Genomic DNA, 20,012 nt, shown 5'->3' on the forward strand with positions numbered 1-20,012 from the left:
GTCAACAGAACGGTACCACATGTCATACTGCACGCGATACCTTGCATCGTTCTGTAATGTTTGAATATCTGTTTGATACGAACTTTGCAAAAACGCAATTCCTGCCGATGAATTGATGAATCGATGACTTCGGAACGCTATTTGGACTATATTCTATAGCTCTTATCCTCTTGATAAAACTCTACTAATGAGCTAAACCAATTTTGTTGTATTAAAAAGCATGGTCCGAAACCAACTCGCTCCTTATGGTCCAATTTCAACCCACTATTTTTTGTCAAATAAAAATTAATTTATTTTTGAGCTTCTACTTTCTTTACCGAGTTATCTGGGCAGGAAGTAAAGCAAGTGCATCTTAAGCCCCTCATTTCCTTTTTTCCTTCTTTTGGTATTATTAAATCGGCATTCTGCATATTTCCTTTGTACGCCGTTTGCAGTTCACGTAGTGCTAATTCTAATGTGAGAAAATATTACGGCAAGATTCATTTTCTGCACCGTTCGCAGTTTGACTGCCATTTCAAACAGGGGCAATCAAATCATTATTCCGCTGCAGTGAACAGCAACGGAGAAAATTTTGCTAATCAGCCCTTTTGAGGGCTAAAATTGTTCACAATTAGGATTTATTCATCTATTGAAATGTGCACATCTTTTTCAGTATTAACTCCGTATCATACGAGCACAAATAAAATGATGTACAACGCTCATATCCAATGCAGAAAAAAAGTATTGATGTGAAACACCTTAAAAAAGTAACGTATGCAACACCTATAATTTACAAAAAAGTAACGCATGTTACGGTTCGTAACACCTACAACTTACTTCTTGTAGGTGTTACGAACCGTAACATGCGTTACTTTTTTGTAAATTATAGATGTTGCATACGTTACTTTTTTAAGGTGTTTCACATCAATACTTTTTTGTTACTTTCTTAGTAACACTTCATAACACCTATCACTTACAAAAAAGTAACATATGTAAAGTTTCGTGACGCATGCAAAGCTTATAATTTACAAACGTATACTGAAGGCGTTCGAGCAAAAGAAGGAGGTTTCAGTTCGGGATGTGGCCAAAAAAGTGGGCACTTCGAAGTCAAATGTTCTTCGTGCTAAAGAACGTTTGAATCTTCGAACCTATAAGAAGCAGAAACAACCAAAACGTAGTCCGAAACAAGATGCATCGATCAGGCCGAGGGTTCGAAAGCTGTACAATACGATTCTTGCTGGAAATTTGAACTGCATAATCATGGACGACGAAACTTACGCGAAACTCGATTACAAATCCTTGCCGGGACCACAATATCATACGGTGCGAGAAGGGCAAGTGTTAAACCAGTCCGAGACATCGATTGCAGTCAAAAAATTTGGTAAGAAAGCTAATATCTGGCAAGCAATTTGTAGCTGCGGTAAGATTTCGAAACCCTCCAACACCACTGCTTCAATGAACAGCGAAATATACATCAAGGAATGTTTGCAAAAACGACTTCTACCCATGATTCGAAGCCACAAGGGTCCTGTTGTCTTCTGGCCAGATCTTGCTTCTTACCACTACTCGAAATCAACGGTAGAATGGTATACTACCAAAAACGTCACTTTCGTCCCAAAAGACATGAATCCACCAAATTGCCCATAACTTCGACCAATTGAGGAATTTTGGGCATTAACGAAGGCACATCTTAGGAAACATGTCTCGGGAGCCGAAACCATTCAACAGTTTGAAAAAGGTTGGAAAAAAAGTATTAAAATTTGTCGCCAAGAAGTCTGTACAAAATGTAATGAGGAACATTCGCAATATGGTGCGCCAGCTAGTCTACAATGGCTAAGTAGCAAATATTGAGAATAATATTCTATTGTTGTAGTCTAATGTTATCAGCATATCGAATAAAATTTGAATATCTAACACTTGTGAATTATTCACAGCGAAATAAAAGTGCGTTCATACTTTCTGGGACATACTTTAATACCTATTACTTACAAAAAAGTAACGCATGTAACGTTTCTTAATGCATATAATTCACAAAAAAGTAACGCATATAACGGTTATAGCTTTCAAAACGGTATCGCATATAACGCCATAGAAAATTAACGCAAGTAAGGCTTCGTAACATTTATTACCAAAAAAAAAATTACGTGTAGAAGGTAAAAGTTTAGATACGAGAAGCCTTCTGCTTACTTAAAATTACCTTTGTCACGTCTCACTTTTCCGCAATTTATTCTTCACATCCTTCATCTTCCTTGAGTCCTATGGCTCTATAATTTCATATTCTTTCTCTTCTTATAATCTCTAGTTAGTTTGATATCGTTAAAAATCGAAAAAAGTAAAAATTACTGACTGACCAGAAGTCATAAATAAAAAAAAGCTTCTAAAAAAGTATCGCATGTAACGCGTCGTAATTCCTATAACTTACGAAAAAGTCACCCGTGTAACGCTTACAATTTACAAAAACAGTAACGCATATAACACCTATGATTTATAAAAATGTAATGCCTCGAAACGCTTATAACATACGAAAAAGTGACTCATTTTGCAGTTCGAAACCTTAAAAAAGTAACGCATGAAACGCCTATAACTTAGATGAATCTGACGCATTACCTTCAAAATGTAACGTCTATAACTTACAACAAAGTAACGAATGTAACACTTCGTAACGCTTATAAGTTACGAAAAAGTGACGCATGTAATGCTTTGTAATGCCTATAACTTACGAAAAAGTAACGCATGTAACGCTTATAGCTTACAAAAAAATAAACCTTCGCTATATGCGTTATAGAATGCGAAAAAGTAATTCTTGTTACGGTTCGTATCGCCTATAATTTATGAAGATGTAAAACTTCTAATTCACAAAAAGTAAGGCATGTAGCACCTCATGTTAGCTTTGACTTTAAAATGTAACGCTTATAACTTTCAAAACGTAACGCATGTAACGCTTCGTAACATCTTTAACTTACTAAAAAGTAACGCATGTAACGCTTCGTAATGCCTATAACTTACGAATAAGTTACGCTTGTAACTCTTCGTAACGCCTATAACTTCCGAAAAAGTTACACATTTAACGGCTCGTAACATCTATAACTTTTTTCTACATGAGTAAAATCAATGAATTTCTGACTAAAGCGAAGATCAAGTTATAATCTTTACAAACAATAGTGAATTGATATAATTAACTCTTTAGCTTATATATATATATATATATATATATATATATATATATATATATATATATATATATATATATATATATATATATATATATATATATATATATATATATATATATATATATATATATATATATATATATATATATATATTTGTCTAGTGTCCAACTGTCCCACGGCCTCGCAATGGTTCGTACCGATTTTGGCCTTGTCATTTGTCTTGTGTATGTAATTATGTATATGGAATATCAATAAAGGAAAAAAAACATCTATAACTTACGAAAAAATAGCACAGGTAAAGGTTCATAACACCTAATATTAACAAAAAGTAATGCTTCTAACGCTTATAATTTACAAAAAACTAACGCATGTAACGCCTAAAACTGTCAAAAAGTAACGAATATATCGCCACATACCTTAGAAAAAAAAACGCATCGTAACACCTATTATCAACAAACAAGTAACGCATGTAACGCTTCATAACGACTGTAACTTATGAAAAAGTAACGTATGTAACGCTTATTAACACCTTTAACTTACAAAGGAGTAACGCATGTAATGCCTGTTACTTACGAAATAGTAATGCATGTATCCCTTCGTAACGTCTATAACTTCCGAAAAAATTGCGCATTTTTATGAAGTGAAAATGTAACGCTTCTAATTCACACAAAGTAACGTATGTAGCACCTCATGTTACCTTTAGCTTCAAAATTTAACTCTTATAACTTTCAAAACGTAATGCATGTAACGCTTCGTAACATCTTTAACTTACTAAAAAGTTACACATTTAACGTTTCGTAACATCTATAACTTACGAAAAAATAATGCAAGTAACGGTTTGTAGCACCTATAGCTTACAAAAAGTAACGCATGTAACGCTTATAATTTACAAAAAGATAACGCATATAACGCCACATAACATAACCTTAGAAAAGTAACTTATCGTAACCTATTATCAACAAAAAAAATAACGCCTGTAACTTATGAAAAAATGACGTATGTAACGCTTTGTAACAGCTTAACATTAGAAATAACTTACAAAAAAGTAATGCATGCAACGCTTCGTAACACCTTTAACTTACAAAGAAGTAGATTTTCAAACCAATAACAAATTTTATTATTAAAAACAAACATCTCGATGGTAGAAAGTAACATTATTTAGTTTGAAATAAGAGTTAAATTATCAAAACTCATAACAAAGTCTGCATGCAATAATAGCAGTAAAATATAAAATTCTGTCATTGTAATGTAAAACCAAAAAGTTTTTCAAGTATTTTATATTCAGCATTCAGAATAGAATAATATCAGGAGTATTTCTTATACGTGATTCTGATGCAGTTTATTCAATAGTATTTTATTTGAAAGTACTGAATATTTAGTATTTTAAGAAATTTGAATAACTCATCAATAACGAAATTAGATATGATAACTAATTTTGATGCTAAACAGATATTGTACAATTTCTTGGTTTCTTAGATGAAAATGCCGATTGAACGAACATTGGAAAGTGGCCTGCGTTCTTCGAATTTTAATTTATGAGATGCTGATGGATGTTATTCACCACTAAGCAATTATCTTAATCATATAAGACTAGTAAAACAATCACAGACTTGTGTATAAGACACAACCGATTGCGATGATAATGAAAATGCAGTAATTTAAACATTAATGAAATTAAATTAATGGTAGAGGTCCGGATTCTAGGTTCTATATACAAGGAACGAATTCTTCACAGAAAACTCTAGTTTTAATGTTTATTATTTTATACATCGCATGTGTTTCGTCCCGGGTTGTCGGTTCAATGCATAGGACGCTGATCTTACAAGCCAGCTGTCGTATGTTCGAGCCCCGACCTGGAAGGATTTTTAGTGTCAGTAGAATCCATAGTACTAGCCATGCAATGATTCTGTACACTAAGGATCGGCTGCGAAGTCTGTTGAAACAGAAAGGTGAAATTCCACGAAAGCAATGTAAGACTTTGCTTGTGTGTTTTCATGAAGTTCTATTTTTATTATTTCCTATACTTGCGTTGTGTTATCATATTTGATATTTGACTACTTGTTATCATAATATACCTTTTATTTAACCCAATATCAGCCTGCATTTGTCGTTAGCCGGAGTTAAGTTTCAGTTTCAGCGAGCCAATGATATTTGAATTCACGTCAATCCGGTTATGTCTCTGAAAACACCCATCAGTCTTATTTTTTTGCGATTCTTTGAAACTCTGCGTCCGATGTTAAAATCGAAGTTTTGGAAGTAAACCAAAAATTATCACTCAAATACACTTTGGAAAATCTTAAAAGTTCGAAATCTTGGGACTCGGTTTCGGACCACGACATCTATTTTCGAAAAACGACTTGCCGTTTTTCGAAAATAGATCAGAACGAAACAAGCAACATAAATAAAATGATAAGAAGCACTGTTTATGCGATTTTCCTTAAGCTCCTGAGTAAATTTCGTCACTGTCAAAACTGAAAATGCTCGAAAAAAATCGGTTATAATATGGGGGAAAATAATGGCATACATCCAAATGGTCGGTGGTGGAGAAGCTTTCAAAAGCTACCACAGAATAACGTTGTGGTAGCACCAGAGCTGAGAGACATTTGGAGGGGGGTGTGATACCACCTGTCGGAATGAACCACCTTTTCGGCTTTGCAACAGGATAAAAGTTATAAAAATAAAAATTTGACGATCGCTTTAGGTGTAAATCCGTACTGATTCACTGGTCATATTATTCAACAGAAGAAAAAAATGTTACCCGTATTATCCTGGATTTTTGTTTTTGTTTTTTGCATCCCAACCACCAACTGACACGAATCCAGCTTCGAACAGCTCGAGCTATCAATATGTACTCATCAAATTTGTGCTGGATAATTTATGGGTTTTGTTTCGTTTCATTATGATAGTAAGCAAACCGCTGATGACTTGCGTGGTAACGAGGGATTGATATACATCTATCCGGAATGAGCGAGTGGGTTGATATTTCCGACAGCCGATTAATGAAATAACACACTTCGTTACGTTTTTTTCTCTACTCCCTCCCATGGTCGTGTTTATTCCTCTGTTTATTCATTCCAATTTGTATGTTTATTAATGACCGTCGTCCACGTTTTGATATCTCTATTTCCAGGAGCAAGCTAAACTGGATGCCAACAAACAGGCCGCCAGCCCGGACGATTTGGACGATCTGAGCCCGATGCCGCAAACGGCCGTTCCGCCGGTACGACGACGGGGTGGAATCTCAGCCGAACCGGTCAGCGAGGAGGATGCCACAAGCTACGTGAAAAAGGTGGTCCCCAAGGACTACAAAACGATGGCCGCCCTGTCGAAGGCAATCGCGAAGAATGTGCTCTTCTCCCATCTGGACGAGAACGAACGGTCCGATATATTCGATGCGATGTTCCCGTGCAACTTCCTGCCCGGGGAATCGATCATCCAGCAGGGCGATGAGGGAGACAACTTTTACGTTATAGACATTGGAGAGGTGGAGGTGAGTGGCGCATCCGTTCATTTTGTAGTTGGGTTAGGGTTGGTAAATGATGAGAATGGCATGGGTGTGTCCAGAAACGATGATAATTCCTATTTTATTCTTCATATGGACTCATCTATGATCTTTTACTGAACATTTTTGTTGCGACTATATCTTTTTTTGTTTCTATCAATATACTAGACAAAGTAACTTGGGAATGAAAACTTTTATTAATGTTTAATGATCATCTTGCGCGACCTCACCTTTTTTTTAGCAAAGAGTCATCGTTTAAAGTTTGGAAACAGATAATAGTACGACGATGCCAAATTTTTTTTACGCTGTTTTTTATGTTTTATTATTTGCCTTTCTCATATAGAAAGGCTATACTATCACTGTGAAAATCGATTTTTTAACCGAGGCTCGGAGAGCCGAATGTCATATACCATTCGACTCAGCTCGACGAACTGAGCAAATGTCTGTGTGTGTGTATGTGTATGTATGTGTGTGTGTGTGTGTGTGTGTGTGTGTGTGTGTGTGTGTGTGTGTGTGTGTGTGTGTGTGTGTGTGTGTGTGTGTGTGTGTGTGTGTGTGTGTGTGTGTGTGTGTGTGTGTGTGTGTTTGTGTATGTAACAAAAATATGCATTCACTTTCCTCAGAGATGGCTGAACCGATTTTCACAAACAAAGATTCAAATGAAAGGTCTCATAGTCCCATAGCTTGCTATTGAATTTCATTCGAATGTGACCGCACCGAAAGTGGAGAAGAAAAACTCCTAAAACTAAATTCACTTCAATTTCTCTGCGATGCTTGAACCGATTTTCACAAATCTTGATTTGAATTAAATTTCATACTGTCTTTAAAGCTACTGTGAAATTTCATCCGGATCCGACTTCCGGTTCCGCAGTTACAGGACGATGAGTGTCAAAGTTTTCAGATCGCCATATAGAGTGACAATATGTACAACACCGAAAGAAGAAGATAACACAAAACGAACAAGGCGTGCTTTGTTCTATTTCGTACACATTGTGTAGTGATGTCAATAATAATAATAATAATAATAATAATAATAAAAATAAAAATAATACTGATAATATTACTGATAATAATAATGATAATAATACTGATAAAAATACAGATTAAAATACAGATAAAAATACTGATAATAATAATGATAAAAATTCTGATAAAAATACTGATAATAACATCGATAATAATACTGATAATAATAATGATAAAAATTCTGATAAAAAATAATAAAAATTCTGCTAATAATACTGATAATAATACTGATGAAAATACTGATAAAAATACACATGAAAATACCGACAATAACAGAAAACTGGAAGAGTTAAGTGTTTTCTATGTTTGTTTTTATCTTGGATATGGGTAGTAACTGGAAAAGCCAAGAAGATCTATTTCCTTGGTCTCGGTTTATTAAGGAGATGGAGTTATTTTTTAATATTTCTAAACTTTCTGATGAATCTAATTTCCATGGATTGGAAATTTGTCTTAAGATTTTTATGTCATTTGTAGTGAGTTCATGCTCTTCAAAAAAGGCATGTTCGGCTACTTTTGACTTAAAGTGATGTGGTAGTCCCTTTTCCAATTCTTTGGATGCTTTCGCTATTTCTGAGATATTTTTCCTTAAATCGAATGTCTAGTGTTCTCTTTGTTTGTCCGATGTATATTTTATCGCAATGAGGACACGAGATTTTGTATACCCCAGATTTTTTCAAATTCTCCGTAGGATCTTTTGTAGAACCAAGTAGAGTTTTCAATTGGTAGTTCATACTGCTGAACACTAAATCTAAACCAAATTTTCTTAGTTTTGATTTTAGTGGGTGTGAAATGTTTTGATTGAAGTCCACTGATATTATTTTAAAATTTTCAGAAGGGGGGGGTCAAAGTTGTTAGTGATTGTTTTTTCAACAGTCTTAATTTTTTATCGAAGATGGTTTGAATTGTATGCTCTGGATACCCATTGAACTTTCCAATTTCGAAAATAAAGTTTTTCTCTTTTATCGCAGCATCTTTTCTAAGGGGCAAGGATAGCATTCTGTGAATCATATGGTGGAATGCTGCCATTTTGTGTTGATGGGAATGATTAGAAGTATTTGGTATGACACGGTCCGTATTGGTTGGCTTCCTATATATTTTGAATGTTAAGGATTTTGCCTCCCGGACAAGAAGAATGTCCAAGAAAGGTAAACTGTTGTCTTTCACTTTCTCATAGGTGAATTTAATATTTTTATGTAAATTATTAATTATTTCTAAGAAGTTCGATAAATCGTTGCGTTTGATGATGCAAAATATATCATCTACGTATCTCCACCAGCGATTAGGTAATAATCTCTGCTTATTTAAAAGTTCTTCAAGGTTTGCCATAAATAATTCACATAAAAACGGGGAAAGTGGATTACCCACTGGTGCCCCTTGTAATTGTTTATAAAATTCCCCTCTGAATTTGAAATAATTTACATCCATGCAAAGCCGGGTTAGAGTAAGATAAGACCGTATTTTGCATTTCCATAAACTACTACTATTTTATTGAAGTAACCAATCTTCCAACAGATTGATTGAGTCCTTCACAGGGACACTTGGGAATAAGGCGGTTACATCGAAAGATACCATCATTTCGTCATCTTCGATTCAGCCTGAATTCTGAAGTTGAGTAGCAAATACCTGTGTGTTAGGAACTGATTTACTGAAAAATTTTTTGGCAATAGGTTTATTAAGTTAAGAAAGAAAATTGTGGGATTGACAACACTTGAAATAACGTGTACTCGAGGCAGTTTTACGTTCTTTGCACCGGGTTTGATTTGGTTTTTGAGAATTTTAAAACGAACTTTATATTGAAATTTTGTAAATACTTTTGTTAATAACCGCGAAATGATTTTTTATTTATTTCAAAAACTTGTTTGACAAGTCGTCGTCAATTTGGATGGGTCGTTCAGCCTATGTTGTTATGTCTACAAATTAAACAAAGTGGATAGAAAATGAAACTTTTCTGATTTTTATTAGATGATGTTCCAAATTAATGATCAAATTTTTTTTTTATTCAGAAGATATTTTATTCAGGCCTATTTGCGTACAAGCTTTACGTGGCCGATTTAGCTGAGTTTTTAGATAATTTTTTTTTTGCATTGGATCTCGTTGCCACCCCTTTTCTAGGGGGAGAAGAGCTTCCATTTTCCTCCTGCGAGGATTGAGGGGCAGTTTGTTCGTGGTTCGTCTCGTCATCCATTGCCGTGGTATTGTTGTTGATTTTGTTGCTAGTTGCTGTAGATGCGCCTTGTTGTACATTGTTTGCAGTTGCTGGTTTGTTGGATGGTAAGCTGTTAACTGCAGCTGGTGTACTTTGTTTTATAGGGGTTACGTTGGATGGTTTCGTTGAAGGGGATACTTCCCTGTTGTTGGTGACTGTCACAGGTGTACTGGGGTTGCTTGGGGTTGGTGTAAAGGAAGCACCGTTGTCCTTTGGTATAGTTGTCTCCTTGTCTGGTTTATCACATGGCTTACCGTAGTGAACAGCTTTTTGACAATATTGACATGTGGCCATCTGATTGTCATAGGTAACAAGTGATTTGCACGGAGTTCTTGTATCCTGACCGAATGTCACATAAGAAGGTATAGGCCTCCTCAAGCGCATGCGTAACAAACGTACGCCATTTAGAATACCGGGGAAAAATTCTTCCACTTTTCTTTTTCGATAGAGAGAATCTCTCCGTATTGGGACATAGTTTTGCGAATATAAGAATCGGTGACGCTTGAGGGAAGATCATGCACACGCACTTCTATAGCACTATCTTCCATATATACTGGAATGTTGTACTTGATACTTTCATGCTCCACATAGTGCACATTATTATTGTCTTTAGCGAATTGAATTGCATCCAACTCTTTATAGAACTGGATATAAACAACATTATTGGTCTTATTGCATTGAAGTAAATGCACACATTTAATGTCAAGATGCATTTGCTCCTTAAGCAAACCTTCAAGTTCTCGTATCGAAGGTCGAATTCTGCACTGTCTGAAGTCAACAATAATTGTATTCTTTCGTACCGGCGGTAGCTTTTGTTCGTTTGGTTCACTCATTTCGAGATCGTTCTATTGTTCACTACACAATACTGTACTTGATTTCTTCTGTCCCTAACGTAAGCGGTTTTGGTTTATCGACTGACTTGGTTGAGATGTACGAGCGAACTGATCAAATTTATTATTTGGTTTACGAAAGCTTTTGGGATTTTATTCTAACAAATCAAATGTACAACATGTAACGTTGATGTTTGCCAAAAGATCTTCACTATCTTTTATGATGTCAATTCTGTCAGGCGGTGGTGAAAAGCACAATTTCTGATCAAACAATTGAAGTTGTCCTTGTTTTGTAAGGTCTGTTTATTCCTTCTTATTTATCTATTAAACAACTCATTACATCACATGAGTTACAAAGGTAGAAAATCGGAGTTACGAGTTTCGAATAAAATATATTCCCAAAATAACGCATTTTCTTCTGACCATGATTAATTTTCATGGGAGAAGACATATTGCTCATGATTTGTCGTGATTACAAAAGAAGTTGACATGATAGGTTTAATAACTTTTTAATCATGAGTGCAGTAACAGATTTCTTTCCATGTAATAAGAAAGAATATAAATGAGGAATGAGTAATACTAATTAATTTAAAATTGACTTATATGAGTAAGGATTTAGAGCCGTTATTAGTTGAAGATTGTTGATAAAAATATGATTTCAATGTTCAGTGAATCAAATGCCATCAAAATATTCAGCATTTAAAGTTCTTAGCAGGATTTGTTACAAATCAACCCTACCATGAACAAAACTCGTGCATCAGTATAGAAATTGCGGCAGATTTAGGCCTCAGATTTCTCTCCCAGGTGAAGGCACGAACTGATTCGAAGGAGTGTCAAGTTGCAATCGCCGATTGGCTCAAAATTTTACCAATTCCCTTCGAACAGCATCGGAGGAGGAGGAGAAAAATGAAAGCAAATGTAAGCGTACACAGGTGGAAGAAAAAGATAGAAGTAGCGAGAGCTGCTAAAAGTTCACTAAAGCTGCCGGTCTTACGTCTGTGGGGTTGGTTGGCCGATTCTTCTTACCGCGATTGGTTCTAACTTCTTCCCTGGTTTTTCTTCATGAATGAAAACTAACCACATATGTGCTAATTTCGTTAAACGGTAGTGCTCTAAATTTTAAGCACCTCAAAAAAAAAGTCCCTATGCAAAATTTGAGCTAAATCGGATGTTTGAAAATTGGAGGTTACGAAAAATGTCGATATTGAGCAATTTTACTACATATCCAGTGATTCTTAAAATAAGAAAACAAAAATTGCTTAGAATTATTGCCTGTAATTTATTTAGTTTTTTATTGTCTCATCCCATAAAGCATTTGAGTCAACTGAAGCAGGGAATCATTATGTGCTGATTGTGAACATATGTTTTGCCGGAGTTAGTCGACGCTTATTAACGATTATTGATGGTTAAGTTAGTTTATACGAATTTTGAAAATTTTGATCAGCGAAGAATATGAATGAAGATTATGTTCAAACTAATTTTTTTTTACTTTTTACTTTTTTATTTATGACTTCTGGTCAGTCAGTAGTTTTTACTTTTTTCGGTTGTTTAACGATATCAAACTAACTGGAGATTATAAGAGGAGAAAGAATATGAAATCATAGAGCCATAGTACTCAAGGAAGAGCAAGGATGTGAAGAATAAAGTGCGGAAAAGTGAGACGTGACAAGGGTCATTCAAGTAAGCAGAAGGCTTCTCGTATCTAAACTTTTACCTTCTACCAGAGGAGTCGAACTTAGGCATCTTAGCGATACGAGTTATCCGAGATATGTCAGAAAGTAAAGGCAAAGGTCATTTGCCATTTACTGTCCGAACCGGCAAAAGTAAAGTTACGAGAAGTTGTCACATTCTGCCCACGACGGTTTCTCACACAATGTGTTTTCATTGTGTTGATATTTTCTCATACAGTTAGTTATAACACCGGAATGGAAGATTTGTCCGAAACTATTGCTTGAGTGCCTGGAGTTGTAGCGTATGGCTATGCGTCCCAGGGTGCAAGCGGCGCACGGACAGCGCTCCACTCAACGCTGTGTGTGATGGAATCCCATCAAATCTTTTTTTACTTTTTACTTTTTACCTTTTTTTATATATATAAAAAATAGGTATAGAATTCGCTCAAACTTTCGAAAAATTTTCCGAGGCCCGGAGGGCCGAATGACATATACCAATCGATTCAGCTCGACGAACTGAGCAAATGTCTGTGTGTGTGTGTGTGTGTATGTGTGTTGTCAACTAAGAGGTCGAGATTTCAGAGATGGCTGGGCCGATTTTGATCAAACTAGTTGCAAATGAAAGGTCTCCCCGTCACCCAAAACGCTATTGAATGGTTTTGAGATCGGATGTTTACTTTTTGAGTTATACGAAGTTTTATGTCAAAATTTTCAGTTTTTTTGACAGTATCTGTCACAATTGACCTTGAAAACAGAATATGTTTTCAGACTTAGATTCCGCACGATAATACCTATCCAACAAGCCATAGATTGTTGAAATCCGTCCATTTTTAACGGAGATATCGTAATTTTTGTGTAAACGACTTTTGCCCCTATTCCAGCAGTAGGAGTTTTGAGCGCTGTATGACAAAGCAATGCTTGGGAGCAACGGAAAACACGATTTTTTATTCTGTTACATACAATTGTTTCTAAGTACCAAAAAGACTGTGTACAGCATCCTTTTCCATGACATTTAGCCTCGGACCGATTTTAGCACGGCTCGTTTTTGGCAACATAATCGTTCGAATATGACATATATAAACCAGATGATGGAAGGTTTTTTTTAAAATTATATTGTTTTAAACTACTTACAGCAATAAATGCTGGAAGAACATAACAACCATGTACCATTCGAATCAGTTCGTCGAGATCAGCAAATGCGTGTGTGACAAATAATTTCACTCAATTTTCTCGGAAAATTTCTTTTCTACAAATTCAGATTCATACGAAAAGTCGTATGCTCCTAAACAAAGTTCCTGAGTTATGTTTGGTTTCGACCTCTGATTCCGGAACTACAGGATGATATGTGAAACGAATCAGATCCCCTGTATCCCCTAAACCGGAAGATGTCAGATCCAACTTCCGGTTTAGGGGATACAGGGTGATTGGTATAAAAATGTCTATTCCACATAAATTAATCAGGTTTATCGGGTTAGCAGATTTGGATAGCCGATAAAAAAAATTAACTTTTTGTCGATTCAGAAGGCACCTAAAAATTTAATTCGTGCTATGATTTCTCAAAGATGTCTTCACTGATTTTCAAATATTTTGAAACAAATGTAAACTATACAGCTATTCAGGTGAATTTATCTGACTTCGGCCATACCGATTTTAGAATTCCGGTTCCAGTATAAAATCGTTTCTCAAAGCTCAATCGTTTTCTCAAAAAAAGCCTAATCAAATATCAGAAACAAAAATTCAAATTAAAATAAAATTATATACGAAATTAATTAATTTTATACATACACACAAAAATTAATTAATTTTATCCAATTATGACTTCCGGTTCTCGAATTACATGATGATGAATTTTTAAAATTCAAACCGATATAGAAGATGGGATTGAGCTTCAAAGTTGGACTCAAAACTGTTGTAATTTATTCGTTTTATGGCCATACGAATCGGTTTGGGTTATGCTGGTTCCTGAATACCGGCTCTGGAAGTACCTTAAATTACCGTAAACTCTAGAGTGGAACTTACATATCATGGCATGTTTAATCGATTATCACACTTCTAGATTTAAATTCGATCCGATTTGCAGTTTCGACATTACAGAGTAATGAGTGATTAAAATCTCAAATTGTCGCTTAAAACGACGGTCATTAAAATAATGTCATGAAAACTTAAACACCGAAGAATATTCATGCAAAAAACACATGCAGATTGGTAAAAAAAGGTATCATCGCACTGCTAGGTGGATTAAACACGTTTTTATTTATGACTTCTGGTCAGTTAGTAGTTTTTACTTTTTTCGGTTGTTTAAAGATATCAAACTAACTGGAGATTATAAGAGGAGAAAGAATATGAAATCATAGACCCTTGTCACGTCTCACTTTTCCGCACTTTATTCTTCACATCCTTGCTCTTCCTTGAGTACTATGGCTCTATGATTTCATATTCTTTCTCCTCTTATAATCTCCAGTTAGTTTGATATCGTTAAACAACCGAAAAAAGTTCAAACTAATGTATAAGGCTCAACTCAAGAATATATTTCTGAGTAAAGAGGCTCGTGTGGATTGATTAGAAATACTAAACGTAAGTAGATTTCGGTTCTTCATAGTATTGCAATTAAAATCCTTTTCGGAGATTTTAATATATTGTAATAAACTTGTTGCGATCATGGAAAATCGATTCATTTCTTGTGGTAAAACTACAGCGTTATCTACAACTAACTAATTATATTTCAAATTGAATAATGTCAGAATAAGTGTCTGAAAGCGAGTCAACAGTGCACCAGGACCAGTATCATGCGGTTATGTTTGCAACATATTCTCTTATCTTGTTAGCTATATTTCAAAAGGCAAACATCAAAGAAATCTTCGGAATCTCCGACTCGGGGCTAAAATCTAAATTAGCATCGGAATCAAAACTCTACTCCGCTTGTGCAGCATAGAACAGAACAGTCGAGAGTGCAATGATGATATGTTAGAAGAAAAAAAAATGTTTCTCGTAAGAAGATATTAGTTGACGTTTGTTTTCTCTGTACACAGAGAAATTAATTTAAATCATGCAAGGAATGATATTGTAGATAGGAGCTCAAGCGCCCAAGATCTAAAACAATCTGAAATTCTGCCGAATGAATATGCCAGAAAATAAATTGAATAGGTGAAACTTGTTGCTTTTCCTATCGTAAATTTTGCATGTTCCGAGCACAGAAGCGGGCTTCTGCCGTATAACTCGTCTCACCACCTCCTTTCCACTTGCTCCAGAGACATCAAAGCACCATTAATCGCAGTAAAACGTTGGTATCCTCCAGCAACAACAGACTAGACTAGGCGAGACTAGACGTACACAAACCCGGCAACTTCCGAACAAGCAAACAGACAGACAGCCACACATTCATTTCAATTTAGCTCTCGATGCAGGTTGCCATCGCTACTGCTGGTGGCCTCCTGAGTGCAAACACAGCCGACTTTTCATCTCGGTTCATGACTGGCTAGCTAGGATTCCGGTTGATACATTGATTGATGGGTCTCTCTATAAAAACAAACAAAAAAAAACAGCGAGGAATATTGGGATGAAGCTGCCAAACTTAAACCCGGCCCCTGCGGGAACAGAACTTTGGAAATTCATCAAGCCGCTAATGAATGTTACCACCGAAAACTCGCCCGGCGGGGAGGAGCAATGTGCTTGGATTATGTTTATTTGTTTGCTAGTTGAATCGCTCAATTACAAATGTAAACACTGTTAAAAATGCCAGATTTCTAAATATTTCAAAACTTGTTTTCGTTATTCGATGATTAGCTAATTTCGCAAACGAATTTTTATTGGCCTAATAATTGATTCGTGTTTTGCTTTATTGGGTACTGCGGCCATTAGGATGTTCAAGAGGATGTTTGCAGAAATCCGACAGGTTTACAGTCTGTTATGTAGAAATATTGATTCAATTGCTTGATGAATTGCACTGAATCACGTACGAGCTTCGGAGAAATGATGTTATTTTGCATTAGATTGTTTTCGACTAATTGTTTTCAGCTACCTTGAAAAGATCTCTGTTTCGAAATAAATCAATGCTGAGCAGCATAATAATGTGTTTTAATGTTGTCTAATGAGATTGCTAACATTAATTAAACCGAACACGTATCGGATCACATGCGTTCTATCAGTAACCAAAAGTACGGAATCTGAAAGCATCGTTTCGATAGCTAATGAGAAATTTATTCCGACGAGTTTCCTATCTTGAAGTACAATCTTGTTACTATTATCGATCGATCTATATATGATTACGACAAGATTGTACTTCAAGGTAGGAAACCCAGTTGAACAAATTTCTCATTGCTTTCGGAAACATATCTGTCAGATTCCGCAGTTTGGGTTACTGATGAAAGTAAGCTTATACCGTTTTCGTTTATTGATCAGAGCAGCCCGAGAGCTGACCCAGAGTCGCCAAAACAACTTTTGATTAGTTTGTTTTAGCAACCTGGGGTCGCTCTAGATCGGACTCCAATCGCGTAGTTTCGCTCTGAAAATTTTCTCGGGTCGCACCATGCATCCATGCGAGTTTGTTTTTTTTCCTTTTTTATATGAGATGTTTTTTTAAATAACTATTTATTGGAATATGAGTTAAAATTAAAGTATTAAGATTTAAATTGGGTGTTCAGCCACAAATGGTGACTTTTCAGCCCTATTATATACATGATTTGGTTATTACCATGAAGACATCATTTTCTTCCGCAATTCTGAGATTTTTGTGTAGAGAAAATTCTAAACCTACTTGTATTGTGTAATGGGGAAAAGGAACTTATATACTAACTTACTAACTAATACAGAGAGCGAATCGATTCAATTGAAGATTGCATCGATTTTTGTCGGAATTTGCTTATAATATTATGTGACATTACATCTAATGGTTCTGTATTTGTGAGTTTGTGTAACTCATTTGTACTAAACCAGGGAGGACGCTTCAAAATCATTTTCAGAATTTTAGTCTGAATCCTTTGAAGCGTTTTCTTCCTGGTGGAACAACAGCTTGACCAAATTGGTACTGCATAAAGCATGGCTGGTCTGAAAATTTGTTTATAAATTAACAATTTGTTTTTTAGTCAGAGCTTAGAATTTCTGTTTATAAGAGGATATAAACATTTAATATATTTATTACACTTTGCCTGGATTCCTTCAATGTGATCCTTGAAAGTAAGTTTTTTGTCATACGTTAAACCTAAGTATTTAGCTTGATCAGACCATGTCAATTCCAAGCCATTCAATTTTAGAATGTGATTATTGGTTGGTTTAAGAAAAGAAGCTCTTGGCTTATGAGGAAAGATAATTAATTGCGTTTTTGCTGCATTTGGTTTAATTTTCCATTTTGACAGATAATCACTGAAAATATTTAAACTTCTTTGTAGGCGACTGCAGATCACTCTTAGATTTCTACCTGTGGCTAACAGACTTGTGTCGTCACAGAATAACGCAATTTCTGACAACCAACGGGTAGATTTGGAAGATCAGAAGTGAAAATATTATACAAGATTGGAGCTACACTCGAATCCTGCGGAACACCGGCTCGTACGGGTAGCAATTCAGATTTACAATTCTGATAGCTAACCTGAAGAGTACGATCAGTTAAATAATTTTGAATCATTTTGATCAAATAAATAGGAAACTGGAAATCAGACATTTTTGCTATTAAACCTTTGTGCCAAACACTGTCGAATGCTTTTTCTATGTCTAGAAGAGCAACTCCAGTGGATAACCCAGAAGATTTATTTGCTTTTATCATGTTCGTAACTCTTACAAGTTGATGAATAGTTGAATGTTCATGACGAAATCCAAACTGCTCTGGTAAAAAAATTGAGTTCTCATTTATATGAGACATCATTCTCAACAAGATAATATTTTCAAAAAGTTTACTGATAGAAGAAAGTAAGCTAATTGGTCGATAACTTGATGTTTCTGCTGGGTTCTTATCAGGTTTGAGGATAGGAATTACTTTAGCGTTTTTCCATCTTTTTGGAAAGTAAGCTAATGAAAAACACTTGTTGAGGCAACATCGGGAAGATTTTTAATAAGAATATTAAAAATTCCATCATTACCAGGAGCCTTCATGTTTTTAAGTTTCCTAATAATTGACATAATTTCATAAAAATTCGTCTCATTAATTTCATCTTGTAATAACACATAACACAATCATATTTCAGTGAGACTTCATTTTCAATAGGACTCACAACGTTCAAATTAAAATTGTGGATACTCTCGAACTGCTGAGCAAGTTTTTGAGCTTTTTCGCCATTTGTAAGAAGTATTTGATTTCCTTCCTTGAGAGCAGGAAACCTCAGAAACGGTTTCTTAAGAACCTTAGAAAGTTTCCAGAAAGGTTTAGAATATGGTTTAATTTGTTCAACTTCTTTAGCGAAATTTTCATTTCGCAAAAGAGTAAATCTATGTTTAATTTCTTTTTGTAAATCCTTAACTATGTTTTTCATAGCAGGATCACGAGAACGTTGACATTGTCGTCGACGAACATTCTTCAACCGAACGAGCAGTTAAAGATTGTCATCGATGATAGGAGAATTTAATTTAGTTTCAGCTTCGGGAACTGAAAGATTTCTAGCTTCGATAATGTAATGATTCAAATTATCTATTGCTGTGTCGATGTCCGCAGAATTTTCTAAAATAGTTTCATTATCCACATGAGTTTTAATGTGAGATCTGTAATCCAACCAATTAGCTCTATGATAGTTGAAAATAGAACTAATTGGATTAATTATAGCTTCGTTGGAAAGTCTGAATGTTACTGGAAGATGATCTGAGTCAAAGTCAGCATGTGTAATCGGTTCACTACAAATGTGACTTTGATCTGTTAGAACCAGATCAATTGCGGAAGGGTTTTTCACGGAAGAGAAACAAGTCGGATTACTGGGATGAAGAACTGTGAAGTAACCAGGCGAGAGTTGATTATGAAGTATTTCACCATTACTGTTATTTTGCCTACAATTCCACTAGACATGCTTAGCATTTAAGTCTCCTATTACGAAAAATTTCGGTCGATATCTTGTGATATCTTTTGCAAATCGCCTTTAAAGAAATTTAATTGTTCGCCGGTGCATTGGAATGGCAAATATGCTCCAGCGATGAAATAAATTCCATGAATGGTTTCAACTTCGATTCCTAAGCTTTCAATAAATTTAGTATTGAAAGAAAGTATTCGATGTTTAATTTGCCGTTGAACAAAAATGGCAACTCCACCACCCATTCCAGTAAACCTGTCAAATCGATGAACCACATAATGTGGATTACCTTTCAGAAAAGTTTCTGCCACAATGGCAATATGAATTTTGTGAACTTTGAGAAAATTATAAAATTCATCTTCACTCGATTTCAAAAATCGAACATTCCAATTTAAAATATTCAAATAATTATTTAACATCACTGTTAAATTTTAAATTCATTATAATATTATTTGCAAATTGCCATCCGATTTGAAATGCTTCAAAAAGTGATGAAGTCGAATTCATTCGGATGATCATTTGAAAAAGTTGATCTTGTAGGTAGATCATTTTATTTTCAGTTATATCGCCTAAATCGACTTCATTTGAAGAAACGAATGGCATTGAAGGAATATTTTTAGGTAGACTGCCATTAGAACTG

General features: G+C 35.1%; 1 protein-coding gene across 4 annotated transcripts in view; it reads left to right on the top strand.

Annotated features, from left to right (window-relative positions):
• LOC131438027 (cAMP-dependent protein kinase type I regulatory subunit) overlaps window positions 1–20,012 on the top strand; it is a 173,185-nt gene that overhangs the window by 146,168 nt on the left and 7,005 nt on the right. For all 4 annotated transcript variants that reach the window (XM_058607802.1, XM_058607803.1, XM_058607804.1 and 1 more), the window contains one exon: window positions 6,283–6,642. In XM_058607802.1, coding sequence (XP_058463785.1) covers window positions 6,283–6,642 — 360 coding nt within the window. The remainder of the gene's footprint in view (window positions 1–6,282; window positions 6,643–20,012) is intronic.

This window comes from Malaya genurostris, chromosome 3 (genome assembly GCF_030247185.1).
Source record: "Malaya genurostris strain Urasoe2022 chromosome 3, Malgen_1.1, whole genome shotgun sequence".
Taxonomy (NCBI): Eukaryota; Metazoa; Arthropoda; class Insecta; order Diptera; family Culicidae; genus Malaya; species Malaya genurostris.